General features: G+C 48.1%; 1 protein-coding gene across 3 annotated transcripts in view; it reads left to right on the forward strand.

Annotated features, from left to right (window-relative positions):
- NSDHL (NAD(P) dependent steroid dehydrogenase-like) overlaps positions 1-16,547 on the forward strand; it is a 30,102-nt gene extending 13,555 nt beyond the window's left edge. For 2 of the 3 annotated variants that reach the window (XM_044235673.1, XM_044235674.1), the window contains exons 4-8: positions 7,370-7,516; positions 11,183-11,311; positions 13,292-13,434; positions 14,505-14,607; positions 15,662-16,547. In XM_044235673.1, coding sequence (XP_044091608.1) covers positions 7,370-7,516; positions 11,183-11,311; positions 13,292-13,434; positions 14,505-14,607; positions 15,662-15,994 — 855 coding nt within the window. In that variant the 3' untranslated portion in view covers positions 15,995-16,547. The remainder of the gene's footprint in view (positions 1-7,369; positions 7,517-11,182; positions 11,312-13,291; positions 13,435-14,504; positions 14,608-15,661) is intronic. The other variant, XM_044235675.1, reaches the window with a different exon arrangement.
- The last annotated feature ends 1,362 nt before the right edge of the window (positions 16,548-17,909 follow it).

Here is a 17,909-nt window from a genome sequence, read left to right on the forward strand (position 1 = left end):
CATTTTTAAAATATACAACTCAGTGGTTGTTAGTGTATTCACAGAGTTGTGTGACAGTCGCTTCTGTCTCATTCCAGAACATTTTCGTCAACCGAGAAGAAAATCCCAGGCCCATTAGCAATCGTTCCCCTTGTCCTCTACTGCGCTCCCAGCCACCGGCAAACACTCCTCTCCCGTCTCTCTGGAGGTGCCTATCTAAGTGCATTGATGCACTATCTGTCCTTTTGTGACTGGCTTCTTTCACGGAGCGTCACGTTTGCAAGCTTTATCTGTGTCATAAGGGTATTAACATTTTGAATTTTATTAGATGTTGCCCTATTGCCCAGCAAAGCTGCTATGCCAATTTTCCATTCACACCAGCAGCGTGGTAGGTAGGATCGCCATTATTGTACGTCTTTGCCAACATTTGATGTAGTTAGACTTTCTGGTGTCACCCTTCTGAAAGGGGAATGGTACCTAGGTGAGGCTTACAGGCATGTGCCCTTCCTGTTCAGGATGCCAGGCTCTGGCTCTTTGTTGATGGTCTGTGAGGTTGCCTGTCAGTGACCTTTGTCCATTTGTGTTTGGCTTACTTTGTTTTTCTTATGGCTCTGTAATTCCTTTCTATCTGGAATGCTGTGTCACAGATAGCTTCCCTTAGCCCATCAGTGATCTTTTTTTCTTGGCTTTGGCATCCTTTGCTGTGGTTTTGTTACTTTGAATTTTAAGATAGGGCTTCCCCTCCAGGCTGTTTTCCCTCCCACACTGCCTGGAGATGGGGTAGAAGTCTTCCTTGTCTGTCATTGCCACTTCCTCACTGCCCTGAGGTCCCTCTGGCTGTGTGGGGGATGCCTGCAGACTGTACATACCCCAGTGTCCTTCCCTGGGACAGTCCTCTATGGGCACCTGCTCCCTTTCCCAACTTTCCCAGGTGGCTCCTTCTCATTTCTTAGTGATTTTAGTTCCTGGCTGAGGTCAGCCTTATCTTAATCGGTGATGAGCTCAGTCTTCACACACATGACCCTGCCAGTACCCTCGCCTCACCTCTCCTTGGCCTCCTCTCCTTCCCTCTTCTTGGCCTCCAGGCCTGTTGTCATCCCCCACCCCAGAGCCTGTTGTCACCAGTAAATGTGTCCTCTCCACGATCTCACTTGAGATCTACTGTCTCTCTCGTTCGGGCCCTCTAATACCTGCACTGTACCAGTTCGGGAAGCACGCCCAGACGTCGGGCTCCTTGCCACTGCCCTTCACCCCGTTTGTGTCCTCACTGCCTTGAAGTCCATGACTGACTCGCTGTCTTGCTTAACACTTAGCCGCCTTGCCTCTTTCTCGTCTCTATCGTCAGTCAGGGCGCTCCAGAGAAACAGCCGCTACGGTGCGTGTGTATGTGGACAGAGAGGAAGTGGCTGGGGGGGGGGGAGTGAATGAGATTTAGTGAAAGAAATTGGCTCGTGTGTTTGTGGGGCTGGCAAGACAAATTTGCAGGGCGAGCCAGCAGGCAGGAGACTCGGGCGAGACGTGCTGCTTCCGTCCTGAGGCAGACTTTCTTCTTACAGAAACCTCGGGGTTTGCTCTTAAGGCCTTTGAGTGAGTAGATGAAGCCCACCCAGAGTCCGGAGGATCCTCTCCGGTCCTTAGAGTCAGCTGATGACGGGTGTCAGCCCCAGCTGTGAGATACCTTTGCAACAGGACCTAGACCAGTGTCGGATGGGGTAACTTCCTCGGCGTAACCCCAGCCGTGTTTCAATCTGATTCTCCCTCCTCCCTGGGAGCCTCTGGGCAGCTGAACAGGGATGGAGAAGAAAATACAAGGTTTCTGGGGCACCTAGGTGGCTCAGCGGGATGAGGGAGCACGAGGCTGGCTGAAGACAAAGCAAAAGCTGGCGCCTTGCACCCCCTCTCCGTCCGCTCCTCTCTCTCTCTGCCTGCCTCTCTGTTTACTGGTGATCTCTGTCTGTCACATAAATGAATAAAATCTTTAAAAACAAAATATAAGGTTTCTGCCTCTTTCTACTGACCACGGCCTTTAGCCAGCCCCCCCTGGGGATTCTGGTCTTCTTCTTCTCCCGCATCAGCAACGGGTCCTTCTCCAGCCCCTCGTAGCCAACAACACAGAGACACGTTGCAGAATCACCCGTCTTAAGAAAGCAGAATGCCCTGATGTGTGCTCCCACTTCTCTCCATGTCACAGGAGAGCTCAAAGCGCCGTTTGCCGCCTGTGATTGCTTCCCTCCACTGTGTGTTGCAAGCACTCCCGTGAGGTTGTCACCAGCAACCCCTGTCACAGCCACCAAGGACTTGGAGGCAACCAAATCCAGTGGCCAAGCCTAGGACACCCCACTTGGCCATTTCTCCTCCTGCCGTTCTGCCTCATTAGCTCTGTAATATCTGAATGTAGCAGGCTCCAGAGCTCACTGCTTACATCTCCTTCCTTCTCTGAGCACACTCGGTGTCCAAGCGAAGCCCTCCGTCCCCTGCTCACAGACAAAGTACTCCAGCTTGGGATCTGCAGCCTGTAGATCTGCTGGACTCGTGTCCGTCCGGCTGCCTGCTGCACATCTCTGTGTGGATACATAAGAGACATTTGTACTTGCCGTGTTCACAGTTCACAGTTCAGCTCCTGGTTCCCTGCTGCAAGTCGCCGCCCCCACTACAGCGAACCTACTATAAAGTCCTGTCCGTCTCGGGAAATGGCCCACTCTGTCCTTCCAGTTGCTTTGGCCAAAAACATTAGATTTACCCTTGATTCCTTTCTCTTGTACCCTCCATCCCATTCATCAGCAGATTGTGTCTACTGAACTCTCGGTCCAGCGACTTCTCACTCCTTCCTTTGTTACCGTGCTGGCCCCAGCCACCACCTGGTTAATGCGTGAGTCAAGTCGTGATGCCCCTCTCTGTTCAGAAGCCTCCAGTGGTCCGGTTCTGTTTAGCGCAGACGTATAGGCCCTTATCATCACCTTCGAGGCCCGGCATGATCTGCCTCACTCCCTCTCTGGCCTCACCTTGTCCTATACTCACTCAGTGCTCCAGGCGCACTGGCATCTTTCCTACTCCTCAAACTCACCAACTGCGTTTCTGCCTCAGGACCTTCGTACTCACTGCTCTTTCCACCAGGAGTGCTCTTTGTGAGCCACACAGCTTGCTCCCTAAATTTGTTTAAGTCTCTCCAGATCACCTTTATTCTACCTTAGCTTTCTGTATGACACTTGGTACTACCTGATGCACCCTGTGTCTGATGTACCCTGGTTTCTCTGCCCACCGCCCCCACAGAAGATGAGCTCCATGAAGGCGGGGATATTGTCTCTTCGGATCACTGCTGGGTCCCCTCAAAGGACATGAAGCTCCATAGCAAACTTCAGCTTCCCTCCGAACTGCTCCTGTGATGGTGTTGCTAGTATTTGTTTACAGATTCGTTGTAAATGCAAACTCAAAGCGAGACCCGCTGCCACGGTGTGTTGCTCTCGGGCACCTGCAGAGACAAGGAGAGTCGCTCTTAACCAGGGCCGGAGTTTGCCAGATCAGCTTGGTGAAGACAGACATGGGCAAGGCCGAGACTGCAACGATGGATCATGAAGTCCAAACTCAGGAGGCCATGAAGAGGGTGAAGGACATTCAGAAATGGGTGTGAAAGTTACCACTTGGGTTTTGTGCCATATTCTTGAGTTCATTCATCAGTACTGCAGGTTCCTTCTTCTTCTTCCTGAAGCATTTTCTTTAGCATCAGTCACTGAATATCTGGGCACTGAGCTGAATCCTCATGTGCCTGAGAATGTCTTTATTTCACCCTCTCTCATAAATGCTGATTTGCTGGGAAGGGGCGGAATTTTAGGTTCATAATTATTCCTCCCGGCGCTCAATCTGATCATCATTCCTTTGAGGTTCAGCTGGGTTTTCCTCTCGTGCCTTTTAGGATTTTCTTTTTTATCCCATGTGTTTTGTAGAGAATATGTCTAGGTCTAAGTTTTAGTTTTATATTTAAAACCTACTCAACAGCTAGTGGGCCTTAAAAATCTGAGGACTCATGCCTTTCCTCATTTCTGGAAAATTCTTCAAATATTGACTATACCTCCGTTCTCTCTTTTTGTTTCTGGAAGCCTTACCGGACATACAGTAGAGTCTTCATTATAAGCTCCATGTCTGTTAGTTTCTCCCTCAGATGTTCTTTCACTTTCTGTCTTTGTAATATTTTATAGGTTTCCTGTTTTGTGTCCACTCATGGACAGTCTTGCTTCACCTATATCCCCACGCCTCCCTCAGATTATTTTGAAGCCAACCCCAGGCACCATTATCATTTTTTCTAGAAATATTTCAGTATTTGTCTCTAAAAGATAAGAAGCCTTTTTAAAGATTTACTTATTAATTTGAGGAGGAAAGAGCATGAGTGGGGGAGCGGCAGAGGGAGAGAATCTCAGGCAGACTCCACACTGAGCGTGGAGCCCAGGGAGCTTGATCTTCTGACCCCAAGATGAGACCTGAGCCAAAACCAAGAGTCTGACGCTTAACGGACTGTACCCATGTGCCCCCCCACTTTTTGCAGGACTTAAAGGAACCCTTTTTTTTTTGCGTTTTTAAAATATTTATTTATTCATGAGAGACGGGGGGCAGAGGCAGAGGGAGAAGCAGACTCCCCATAGAACAGGGACCCCAATGCGGGACTCGATCCCAGGACCCCGGGATCGTGACCTGAGCTGAAGGCAGTCGCTTAACCGACTAAGCCACCCAAGTGCTCCTTAAAGGAGCCTTTTTAAAAACACAATTCCATGACTACACCTAAAACACTCTGACAATTCCTTTATCTCCAGCCTGTGTTCAAATATCCCTGAATGTCTAATAAGAATTTTTATGTAGATTTTTTTTCCAAATAAGGAGCCAAAAAGGTGAAAACATTGAAGTTGATTGGCCTAGTTAAGTCTCTTCTATAAGTTCCCCTTCCCATTTTGTTTGTCGAATAACCGATGTTTAGTTAAAACTGTGCTTATTGTCCCACAACATTTCCCAGGGACTAGATTTCGCAGATTGCATCCCCATGGTTTTGTTTGCTATGTCCCTCTGTCCCCTAGTGTTCCCTCCAAACTGGAAGACCTAGGACTGCACTGTCCAGTAAAGCAGACTCCGAATAGAAAAAGGGAATACAGATAACTCATAAATGATTTTTCTATCGATTACATGTCGAAGTGATAATATTTTGGATAATCTTTTTTTTTTTTAAGATTTTATTTTATTTATTTGAGAGAGAGAGACAGTGAGAGAGAGCATGAGCGAGGAGAAGGTCAGAGGGAGAAGCAGACTCCCCATGGAGCTGGTAGCCTGATGCGGGACTCGATCCCGGGACTCCAGGATCACGCCCTGAGCCGGAGGCAGTCGTTTAACCAACTGCGCCACCCAGGCGTCCCTATTTTGGATAATCTTATATTAAAATATGTTATAATTATTTTCATCTGTTTCTTTTTACTTTTGATGTGGGTCCTACTAAATTTAAAGTCACAGCTGTGCCTTGTATTACTATATTTCTAGTGGACTAAAAGCTGGATATGACTCTGGTTCCATTTTTTCTTCTGGAGCACCAATAGCAATCAGCATATCTAATGCTCAGATTTTCATTGCTAGACACAATTGCCCATAAAAGAAAACAGGGCTCCCATTCAGGACTCTGAGTGGGGGTGGTCCAAGTGAGCCTGAAACGTTTTCTTAAGACAGAATTAGAAAGTGCTCAGGGACACCTGGGTGGCCCAGTCCATTAAGTGTCTGACTCTTGATCTCAGCTCAGGTCTTGATCTCAGGGCTGTGATTTCAAGCCCTACATTGAGCTCCATTCTGAACATGGAGCCTACTTTTTTTAAAACGTGTTCAAAAACTAATGGGAACGGATCAAAAGAATGCAAGAACCAACTTCAAGAACCCCTACTGGCCAAATTCGGGATGTTTTAAGCCTCGCAAAAGACAATAGTAGTGGATTGTAATGCATTGAATAAAATAAGAATCCATGTGTCCATGGAAATGCTAAAAAGAAAAGTTATATAGAGAAAGGGGAACATCTACATTACAGAGGAGTATCAACTAATAAAAGTAAAAATTGGGATTTTACCATTTTGCAACCAGTATGTTAATAATTGTTCCAGGCAAGAATCATCACTGAATGTTCCAGATTCAAAGAGACAGAAGAGATAGGAGGACTAAATGTAATATGATCTGTGACTGGATCCTGGATCGAAATATAAAAATGCCTTTAAAGGACATTATTGGGACAATGGGGGAAATTTGTATATAGACTGATTATTGGAAAAGAGTGTCCTATCCTGTAACCTTTCTTTTATGTGATCATTATTTAGCAGTATTTAGGAAAATGTCTTTGTTGTTAGAAGATACATAGTGAAGAGCTTAGAGGCAAAGTGGTACATTGCCTGCAACTCACTCTCTAATGGTTAAAAAAAAATCGTATGTCCATGATCTACACAAAGACAATTATGGAAAAATATTAATAATCATTGAATCTAGGCACATAATTCATGATTGTCTTTCTTTTAGTAATGTTAATCTATTGATGGTCATTCTTAGATCTTATTACCAAATGAACGTTTCAGAATATGGTGATATGCTGTCTTTCTTTATTGATTCAGTTCTTTGCTTGGCCTTCCCTTTACTCATTAGTTTATAGAATGAATTCTTATTCTTACTGGCGATCAAATTGTCCTTTCTTGGGACAGTGAGAGCCTCTTCAAGTTGACTCTTGAGTTCGACAGGACCCCAAGGGTCTTGGCTAGTTTCCTTACTTTCTGAGTTGACAAGGTGTTCCTGGCTTTTCTTGTCTATTTCCTGACCCAGATCTGCAATCAGCCATTGATCCCAGGAGTTTTGGTTCCTTTTAGCAGTAAATCAAATGGACGAGTTTTCATTCCCTTTCAGCTTGCTGTTCTATATCTATTTTCACAGAAAGGGATACTCCCTGTATTGGCTATTTGCACTGTCTTTCATGGTATGGAACTTTTTCATGTGATTCATAATTTGTATCTATTTTCCCAAGACTTTTACCCCCAGGTGTCCTGTATTGTCACACACCCCCACCCCCATGGTGCACAGAGGTACAGGTATTACCTTCTTCTGGATCCCACAGGTTTCTAAAGCCCTAACCCAGTTTTTACTGGGGACCAGTCAATGGAGAGAGGCCATTGAAGGGACAACATGGTTTCCATCCTAGGTACTTTGTTTGACTCTTTTACAATGAGATGTATTTTCATGTTAATTACAATGAGATGTATTTTCATGTTAATTACAGAATTATAAAAGGGCAAGACACCTACATGCCACAGATTGGACAGTGGGAATGTGAGGAGGCTGTTTACTTGTCTAAAGCGGGAGTGATTTTTTTTTTTGTCTTTGTTTGCTTTTCCAGGATCTGTACCCAGCTCTGAAAGGTGTAAGCACAGTTTTCCACTGTGCATCACCCCCACCATCCAGTAACAACAAGGAACTCTTTTATAGAGTGAATTACATTGGCACCAAGAATGTCATTGAAACTTGCAAAGCGGCTGGGGTTCAGGTAAGGGGAAAGCGGAGTGAGTGCCGTCAGGAGCATGTCATGGCCCTTCCTAAGTGTGGGAGCCAGGATTCTTCTCATTCTCTCTCTCCCTGGGCCTAGCCAGGCTTGCTTCCTAAAGTGTTATGCAGATTCTAGAAACTGAGTCCTATTTGCTGCTGGGCCAACGTGAGCTGCATGTCAATAGACCATTTGAGGACCCTAAGGCTTATTAGTCTTTGGTTAAAGAGCCATAAAAGTGTGGATATTGCTTTTAATTTTTATTGTGGTTAAATAAATGTCATACAATTTACCATTTTAACTATTTTTTAAAAGATTTTATTTATTTCCTTATTTGACAGAAAGAGTGGGAGAGCACAGGCAGGGGGAGTGGCAGAGGGAGGGAACCAACTGAGCCCCCCAGGCACCCCTTAACCATTTTGTAATTTAGAGCTCAGTGGCATGAAGTGCATTCTTATTGCTGTGCAAACATCCCCATCATCCTCCTGAACTTTCATCTTCTCAAACTGAATCTCCATCCCCATTAAGCATCAGCTCCCCACCCCCTCCTCTCCAAGCCCTTGGTACCTACCGTCCTATATTCTGTTTCCATGAATCTAGAGATGTCAAAGAAGTGGACTCATCCATGGTATCTGTACCTTTCTGTCTAACTTATTTCACTCAGTATGATGTGTTCTAGGTTCATCCATGTCGTACCGTGTCTCTGAATACTTCATTGCGTGGATAGACCGCATTTTGTTTAGCCATTCATCCACCAGTAGACCCTTGGGTTGTCTCCACTTTGGAGAAAGGATCGTGCATCGTGCTGCCAGGAGCGTGGCTGTGACAGTACCTGCTCCCGTCTCTGCTCGCAGTTCTTTTGGGTAGAGACCCGGAAGTGGAATTCCTGGGTCACACAGTAATTCTGTGTTTAACCTTTCAAGGAACTGCCATACTGTTTCCCAGACTTTGCCTCTCTTTTCAAACTATTTACTTTTCACCAGTAGAAACCTGTTATAACTCAGACCTGAGGAGCTATAAATTTCTACCTTGTGCTTTGTTACAAATGTGGGTTCTCAGGCTCACCCTTATGGGGCCCCCGGCATCATCAGCCGGCCCAGCAAGAACATCTGAGGAAGAAGCTCTTCAAGGCTCAGTGCCCTGGAAAGGAAGGATCAGGGTCAAAACCACCCCTTATGCTTTGCAAATGGCAAGAAACTTTGCCCTGCAGTTGTCACCTGATTTGCTCCTTGATAGGTAACCGGGAGCTACTAATGTCACTTAAGAGGTGAGGAAATAGCCCTTTGCTAGTAAATGAAAGAGGTGGGACTCGGATCAGACCCTCTGATGGCAAATCCCGGCCTCCTTAGTCTACACCATGCTTGTGTAACTAGAGCTTTGGAATTTCCTGGCTGCTGTTTTTTAAATGGAATAACCTTGTTACCCAGAAAAGATTCAGGAATGACATAGCACCCATATAGTCATCACAGCATTTCAGTAACGTCACCAGTGGGATTGACGTTCCGTGTGTGTCCATTCTCGAGGCCTTTGCTGTCCTTGCCCACCCCTGGGGAACCAGTGTTCTGAATCCGGATTTATCATTGCTGTTTTGCTCCAGGTGCAGCCACGATATAAGTTATCAGTTTCTATAAAATTAAAAACTTTATAGAAATGATATCTTGACTCTATCTTCCTGCAACTTGCTTTCTTCCCCCAATGTTATGTTTTTGAGACTTAACCATCTCGTGCTCCCTCTATCCCTCCCTCCCTCTCTCTCTCTCGAATGAAAAGAAAAAGGAAAAAAAATGGCTCTCATGTTGTATTTAGGAAACATTTGATAAGACTGAGATGAACCATGAGAGACTATGGACTCTGAAAAACAATCTGAGGGGTTTGAAGTGGCGGGGGGGTGGGAGGTTGGGGTACCAGGTGGTGGGTATTATAGAGGGCACAGCTTGCATGGAGCACTGGGTGTGGTGAAAAAATAATGAATACTGTTTTTCTGAAAATAAATAAATTGGAAAAAATAAAAATAAAAAATAAAAAAAAAAGACTGAAATCAAAAGATTATTTGATTTGGGGTTTTTTCCCCAAAGGTTTAAAGTGTTACTTTGCACATTTAATCTTTAATCCACCAGGAATTTGTGTTTCTGTATGGTCTGAGGTACCGATTGAATTTTTGTTGTTTGGCACCATTTGTCCCGTGATCCATCCTTTCCTCCCGCCCAGCGCCCCGTCTTGCACACGGCAGGCGCCGGCGCCTTGCACGGGTCTGTTGCGGCGCTCTCTGCCGCCGGGTCGGCCTCCGCCTCCGCCGAGCCCCTGCCACCGCGCTCTGCGCTCCCAAGCAAGCCGTAGGATGAATCTCAGGAACCGCTAGGACAAGCCACCCCCAGCCGTGTTCTTCAGAATCTGCCCGGCTGTTCTTAGCTCTCTGCTTGTCCATCTAAATTGTAAAACCAGCCTGTCAAGTTCCTCTTGGAATCATTACCGTAACTGCATCAAATTTAAAGGCAGTTTGGGAGAGCGCGGATACCTTGCCGATACTGCGTCTCTGTATCCATAGACACATCATCTCTTTCTCGTGAATGCCTTTTAATACTTTCACCCTTTACTTTAGAAGGGTTTTACACATCCTCTGTCAAGTTTATCCCTCTGAACCTAATTTTTGGTTATTGAAGTAATATCTTTCATATTACATTTTTAATTGCTAATGCACAGAAACACAGTTGGTTTTTGTATATTGATTTTGTACTCCCCAGTACCGCTGAACTCTAACTGTAAAGTTTTCTATATGTTCATAATGTTTTCTACGTAGACATTTCCAACATCTGTGAATGGTGATAGTTTTGTGTCTTCTTTTCAAATTATTCCTTGTTTGTCTTAACCCACCGTGCCTGCTAGGACTTCAGTACAATGTCGAATAAAAGTGGTAAAGCTGTGATTCGAGCTAATGGTGTTCAGTATTGGGCGCTGCCCTTAACCAAAGAGCAGGAAGCTGAGACCCTTGTAAGAAATCAATATGTATAAATGAGACTACTAAAAATAATAATGGCAGAGGAGAATAACTTTGGGGTTTTGGGGTTTTTTTTTAAAAGATTTTATTTATTTATTTGACGAAGAGAGAGAGCACAAGTAGGCAGAGCAGCAGGTGGAGGGGGGGAAAGCAGGCTCCCTGCTGAGCAGAGAGCCCAATGCCCAGCTCGATTCAGGGACCCTGAGAACATGACCTGAAGCCAGAGGCAGAGGCTTATCCCTCTGGGCCACCCAGGCGCCCTCAAGTGGGCATGTGTTCATGTGCTGACATGCCAGGGTTGGCCTTAGAATCACAAAGCATCTCTTTCAGACAGACATGACCCTCGGAGTATGTGGGCTATCCTTCTCCCTTGGGGAATCATTCCCATACTGAGATACCACAAATAATGGAAGTCTGTACCATCTCTCAGTAGTGATAGCAGACAAAAAAGGTGAAATCCACTGTTTTAGAGTGTAATAGAATGTGTGTCAAATCCACGTAGCTACAGAAAAAGGTGAGCTTTGAATTATTCTAAGAAGGCCCGAAAAGCAATAAATCATTTCTTCAGTTACAAACTGGGCCATTTGATTTTCTTTCATGTACGACCATCAGCTTCTTGAAATAGTGATCATTTCTTACTTGTATTTTTTAAATCTTCCTTTCTTTTCTAACAGAAACTCATTTTAACCAGCAGTGCCAGTGTCATTTTTGAGGGTGTCAACATCAAGAATGGAACTGAAGACCTCCCTTACGCTGTGAGACCCATTGACTATTACACGGAGACAAAAATCTTACAGGAGAGAGTATGTACCCGAGAACTGGTTGAGTGACAAGCAAGTTCCACGAACGTCTGGATGGTTTAGATTTTTAAGAAAAGTATTTATGCCGTTAGTGTTCTCAAGCCTGCATACCTAACTTGGGAAGTGAACTTAGGGGCTGAAATTCAACTTTAAAAACAATGCCAATAGTTTAATGTGACCAGACAGGGCTCTGAGTATTGTACAGGAAGTACCTCGTTTAAGCTTCACAAGGAGCCCGTAAGGGGGACACTGTCGGCAGCAGCAGGTTATGCCGGAGGACAGCTGAGCACAGGGGTTCAGTTGCATCTTGAGGCCGTGTCGCTGGGAGGGACCCGGACCCACACAGCCTCTAGGCCATGCAAGGTCAGCAGTTGCCATAGAAATCAGAGGCAATTTATGATGACCCCGAGCACACAGGCAGAACTTGGGCTTAACACGCAAGTGTTTTCATTTGAACACACCTTCCTAGGGGCACTCTTGCCCCCCTCCCTTATTTAAATTAAGCCATGAAAGCATCTTGCTTTATTTTAAGGAAAAGTACTGGGGAAAGTACAGGTTCCCACACTGAGAATGCATTGAGTAATGGGCACCAGGGCCGCAGGGCCGCGGAGAGCAGCTAGCCCCAGCACTAGCGTCCAAGGAGAATATTACTGTAAGGACAGACTCACTTGAAGGTCATGGATGCTCGTGGGCCACAGACCGCTTGCCTTAGCTGGGGAAGCTGCGAGTGCCTCTCCCAGGTGTTGGCAGCACGTCCCACGTGGAGCTGGAGCTTAGCGCTTGTTGGCATGAATTCCTCTGAGCCACCCGAGAGCTAGTTGCTTCCCATCTGTTTGCTGTCACTCCAGGTCAGGAAGTTCCGGAGAACTCGTCTGTGCGCAGGCACAAGGGCCTCCCCAGTCCAGGGGCGGAAGCCTGGCCTTTTGTAAGTCCGAGTCCCGTCTCCAGGTTCTGCCAGCCTGCTCCTGGGAGCACAGGGAGCTTTCCAGAGCTCCCACCTGCGAGGACTTAACCCGGAAGCACCGAGGCTGTTGCCGGGCCCCGCGTACTCTCATCCAGGCACCGAGACTCCCACCTCCTGTGCTCAGGAGCTGCCAGGGACAGCCGTGGCTCTCAGCCCATCAGTGTCTCACTTGCATTGACTTTGGGTGCCTGATGGTAAACTCAGTCAAGTAGCTTAACGTCACTGGAACCAAAATGTGCACAGGAATTTTGCCACCATAGAGTAGAAATCCTAGGTGAGGCCTTACAGTAAGTGTCCTTATCAAGCACATAGTTCCCGAGTCAAGTGACATACGTCTTGTCATAAGTGCACAGTCCCATCTAGGTAGGAACTGTCATGGTCACCATTTTGACCAATAACATAACAAATCATTCAGGATGTTTTGTTACTTTTGAGGCAAAACCTCTTTGTACTTGAACCCCTTAAGTTCTGGTTTGTCCACTGAGCCTCACAGGACACATCTTAAAGACTTGACCTGTTTCTCCCAGACCCTTTACCTTCTCAGCCCCTTCTTCCTGGCCCACTTGGGTTCATCAGAGTCCCTTCCTAGGGGGTGGTACTCAGAACTGACCAGAAAATCTCAGGACTGGTGGGAACGAGCACATGGGACTTAAGGCAAGAAGGGCAGAGGCTCTGGAAGCCTCAGATCTTTTCCACAGACTGCGGCCAAGGCTCATCTTCTCCTGACTGCATTTGTGCATTTTAGTTTTTGAACCCAAACCCAGGCCTTTCTCTTTGATGACGTTGTTGTTGTTGTTGTTTTAAGTAGGCTCTGTGACCGATGTGGGGCTGGAACTCAAAACCCTGAGATCGACAGTCACATGCTCTACTGGCTGAGCCAGCCAGGGGCCCCTGATCATACTGGTTTCGACCCAGCTGTGTCTCCCGTCGGTGGATGGGATAGAGAAGTAGCCCCAAATTATACCAGAGCAGAAGTCAGCCTCTGTGTCCCCTGACATGTCCCTTCTGCTCCTTTACAGGAAGTCCTGGGTGCCAATGATCCCGAGGGGAATTTCTTAACCATGGCCATTCGCCCTCATGGCATTTTTGGCCCAAGGGACCCCCAGTTGGTGCCCATCCTCATCGAGGCAGCCAGGAAGGGCAAGATGAAGTTCATGATTGGGTAAGTTGGCCCGCAGTTGGTCTTCTCCCTGACCCCTGACAAAGATCAGTCTTGTTTGGTTAGCTCTTCTCTAATGCTGCCTTCTCTGCTGCCCTCTGTGTGGGTTTCCTGGGGCTGCCCTGAACAAATGACCACAAACTGAGGGGCTTAAAACGACAGAGATTAATGCTTTCTCAGTTCTGGAGGCAAGAAGTCTGAAATGAAGGTGTCGGCAGCGTTGGTACCTTCTGGAAACGGGGGAAGATCTGCTCCAGGCCTTCCTCCCAGCAGTCTTTGCTGTTCCTTAGCTTGTAGACAAGTCCCTCTCCTCTCTGCCTCTGGCCGCACATGAGCCATCTGTCCTGTGTGTCTGTGTCCAAATTTGCCTCTTACAAAGATACCCGCCGTTGGATTTAGGGCGTTCTCTGCCCCAGTGTGACTCCCCCTTAACTTGGTCACATCTTCAGAGACAGTATTTCTGAAACCGTATTCCCAAATAAGGTCACATCCAGAAGTTCTAGGGAGACACGAATTTGGGTAGGACACTGTTCAACTTAGTACCTCATCACGTAGCCTGAGAAAATATGTGTGTCCCTTTTTGAAAATTGAGGAAATAGGCCCGGGGTGTGGGGGGAAACTGGCACAGGGGCAAGGGCCAGCCTTTCAGCTCTCCTTGGATCTAGGAAGGCCGGTAGAGGTGTTCACATTCCTTCTCCAGGAAAGTGTGGGTGGCGAGGCCTTTGTGGGTGCTGGCAGCACGTGGCTGTTTCCCCAGTACCTCTTTGCTTCCTTTCTTTTTTGCCTTGCCACCTTGCCTCCCTGCCTGTAGCTTTGCCCCCCTGCTGCCCTGTCTTCTTGCTTTGCGGGATTAGAAAAAGATGGTAGGATAGTGTGAGGCCAAAGCAAGCCCTTGGCCCTGCGTGTCCAGGGGGAGCTGAAGATGATTTACAGCTCAGATAGAAGTCTAGAGCAGGGAGTGCCAGGGTGGGCAGGCAGGGGACCGGGCTTTCAGACTCGTCGCTCGGCCCTTACATCTCCCTCTGAGGGCCCCAGGATTCCTGGTCCCTTAACCATGCCCCATCTGCCCACAGAAACGGGGAGAATTTGGTGGACTTCACCTTTGTGGAGAACGTGGTACATGGACACATCCTGGCTGCAGAGCACCTCTCCCGAGATGCAGCTGGGAGTGGGAAGGTAAGGCACCTGCTCCTCCCGCCCCAAGCATGGTTGTCTGTCTTCAGACTGTGTGTCCCTGCGATTGGGTTCATTGGCTGATCGCCTTCATGCTTCTGCATCCTGGCCGATCTGCTTTAGGACCCCCTCGGTCCCAGGCTGATGCCCCGTGGGCGGGAGTGTGGTGAATTCCAGAGCCGATGAACCAGGATTGACCGAGCGTTCGGGGCCTAGTTCTCCAGGCCACGTGACCTGGATGCCCGCTGTGGACGTGACCGCTCCAGCAGGGTCCCATGTACATTTTGCTTGCTACTCCCCTTCCCTCCTTGTCATTCTGGAAATCTCACGTTTTCTCCCCCACTGCCCACACTTGCTCATGCCTCTCGCCCCTCCGGGGGGTGGGGTGGGGTGGATGTATCTCAGTCTCCTGGCGTCTGGCACCTGGAGCACAGGACAGACATGTCGGGAAGAGGCTCTCATGAGGAGAGGGGAGAGCACAGTAGGGCCCGCTCACCCTCTCCTCCCACTCATAGGCTCCCCCCCTTCCTTGTTTCCCACATTTACCTTTGGACCCCCCTCTTTGGGTCTTACTTTTTTCCTGGGCCTCTGCTGTTTTCCCACTCCTGTGACACTTAGGGTGGTGGGGGGCGGTGAGTGTATGGCTTTATGTTTCAGACCAAATACAGCACAGTTGAGAAATGGTGTGTGACCTCTTGTTGCATTTCAAGAAAAGGAGTTTCACCACGATTAACATGATTATTAAATTAAATTAACAAACATACCTTCCTGAGTGCAATCGAAGCTTCACCTAAAAATCCTGCCCCACAGAGAAAACTCACCTTTCCTGTCTACACCTTATGTCTACCCATAGCTCCCAATCAGAAAAACCTCTCTGCCGCTGGCTGACGTTCGCAGATCAGAGATGCTGGGTGGGCCGGTGGGGAGAGGCCACTAGCTTCCCAAAATACCGGTCCCAGGCTGAGTCATCAGCTTAGGCCTGCGCTCCGAGTTCCAAGTGTGGTCTGCCCACCTCCCCAGCTAGGGAGCATTTCCTAACTTCTGGTTCTCTCTCCAGGCATTTCACATCACCAATGACGAACCCATCCCTTTCTGGACATTCCTGTCCCGCATCCTGACAGGCCTCAACTACGAGGCCCCCAAGTACCACATCCCCTACTGGGTGGCCTACTACCTGGCCCTCTTGCTGGCCCTCCTGGTGATGGTGATGCGTCCCGTCATCCAGCTCCAGCCCACTTTCACACCGATGCGTGTCGCACTGGCCGGCACATTCCACTACTACAGCTGTGAGAGAGCCAAACGGCTCATGGGCTACCGGCCACTGGTTAGCATGGATGACGCCATAGAAAGGACCGTGCAGAGTTTTCGTTACCTGCGGAAGGTCGACTGATGCAGCCCGGAGACTGGGCCCGTCTCAGTGCATTCCCCAGCCGCCAACTCCTCTGTGGACCCACAAACTAACATCCTTCAAGGGTGGAGGAAACAGCTGGCATTTCCCCCGTTGTCAGATTGGACTGGAATTTCTTAAAGCAGGCAGCTTCATATTCTGCCATTTGGTGTTCTCTCCCTGTCGCCCCCCTCCACACACCCGCCAGGTTACTTAGCATTCCAGCGTCCTTCTATGTAATCGAAGCTGTAGGGAAAAAACAATCCATTTGCTAATCGATGTTGGGAAACTAGATTTACTTCCGTGCAACGCAGTACTAGAGTAGAAGCCACAGAAGAAAAGCAGGAGTTTCAAACACATGGTGAAACTTTCAGAGAGATGCAGAATGTAAAGCAAACACTTTTTAAAAGCTTAAATAATTGTCACCCCTCACCCCATCAGGCCCTAGCGGAAATGACCGCTGGTTGGCCACCTCGTCCTCTGCTTCCGTGTTCTCTGCCCAGTGCCGCTGGTGTGCCTGCCTCCATTGTTCTTTCATAAAACACTCTTTCGTGGACACGTCTCTCCGTTTTTTTTTTGAAAGATTTTATCCACTTATTTGCCAGCAGGTGCAAGAGGGAGGGAGAGCTCAAGCAGGGCTAGTGGCAGGCAAAGGAGGAAGCAGACTCTCTGCTGAGCAGGGAGCCCGATGTGGGGCTCGATCCCAGGACCTCAGGATCATGTCCTGAGCCAAAGGCAGACGTTTAACCGATTGAGTCACGCAGGTACCCCCACACATCTCTTTATCAGCAGAGACCCGTTGTCCCTTTTAGTTGCAAGGTAGTGTGCCCTAGTGGCTTGCCGTTTCTGCTGTGTAGCTCTTCTAACATGGGGCATGGGGCTGGGTGACAGTGAGCCACTGGCGTTTGGGCAGAAAGCCCATGAGATGATGCAGAAAGGACAATTTCTCTGCAGCTCATGCTCATAGACCCCTTCAGGCCAGTTTCCAAGAGGCAAAGCACACAAGATGCGGTGTTCTCTATTTTCTGGTGACGTTCTGCTTACAGAACCTGGTTTCACGGGGGGTGGGAAGTTGGGGGAACCAGGTGGTGGGTATTGGAGAGGGCACGGATTGCATGGAGCACTGGGTGTGGTGCAAAAACAATGAATACTGTTACGCTGAAAAGAAATAAATAAAAGAACCCGGTTTCTTCCCAGACTGATGGAAATGTAATGTGAAAGACTTCTGTTCTCTTCTCTGCCATTGCCTAGGGGTGGCGAGGCAGCCGGGGAAACTGGAAGAAAGTGAAGATACTGTACGTGCCGTGAGGTGTGTGACCAGCATCACACCTGCCTGGGGGCTGCTGTGCTAAGCGGACGGGGCAGGGGTGCACAGCTAGAAAAGTCAGACAGGGTCTTTGCCCTTAAGGTACTTAGAATTGAGGAGCCCAAGGTATGTTCACAGGCCCCTGTAACACCAGACCGAAAATGAGATACTTGAGACAAGGTGGTCTAAGCTTGAGGAGGGGAGCTACGGCCTCCAGGCAAAACCGTCAAAGATGCTTGCAACGAGGAGATGACAGCGCTGAATCGGACTGAGTCAGTAGGTGGCACTTCAGGCTGAAAGGTCGGGTTCAGAGTCAGAGGCTTATTACAGTTTCTTCCTCGGGTCCAGAGAAGCACAGGAGTGACCAGCCGGGCTTGGGGAAGGGGGGCGTGGAGCAGTGGAAGTTTGGCTTGGCTGAACGGATACGCGGGGCTGAGGGCTGCCGAGCCAAGAGGACTAAACTGTCTCCTGTAGGCATGGGAGAGTACTGACGCTTTACACAGTAGAGGGCAAACATCAAGAAACGTATTGTGGCCACCCTGTGTGGGAGCTTGGGCGATCAGATAGGAAGTGACAAAGGTCTGGGTGATGATGGTGCGGCCAGGAAGTAGA

The sequence above is a fragment of the Neovison vison genome, chromosome X, assembly GCF_020171115.1.
Source record: "Neovison vison isolate M4711 chromosome X, ASM_NN_V1, whole genome shotgun sequence".
Taxonomy (NCBI): Eukaryota; Metazoa; Chordata; class Mammalia; order Carnivora; family Mustelidae; genus Neogale; species Neogale vison.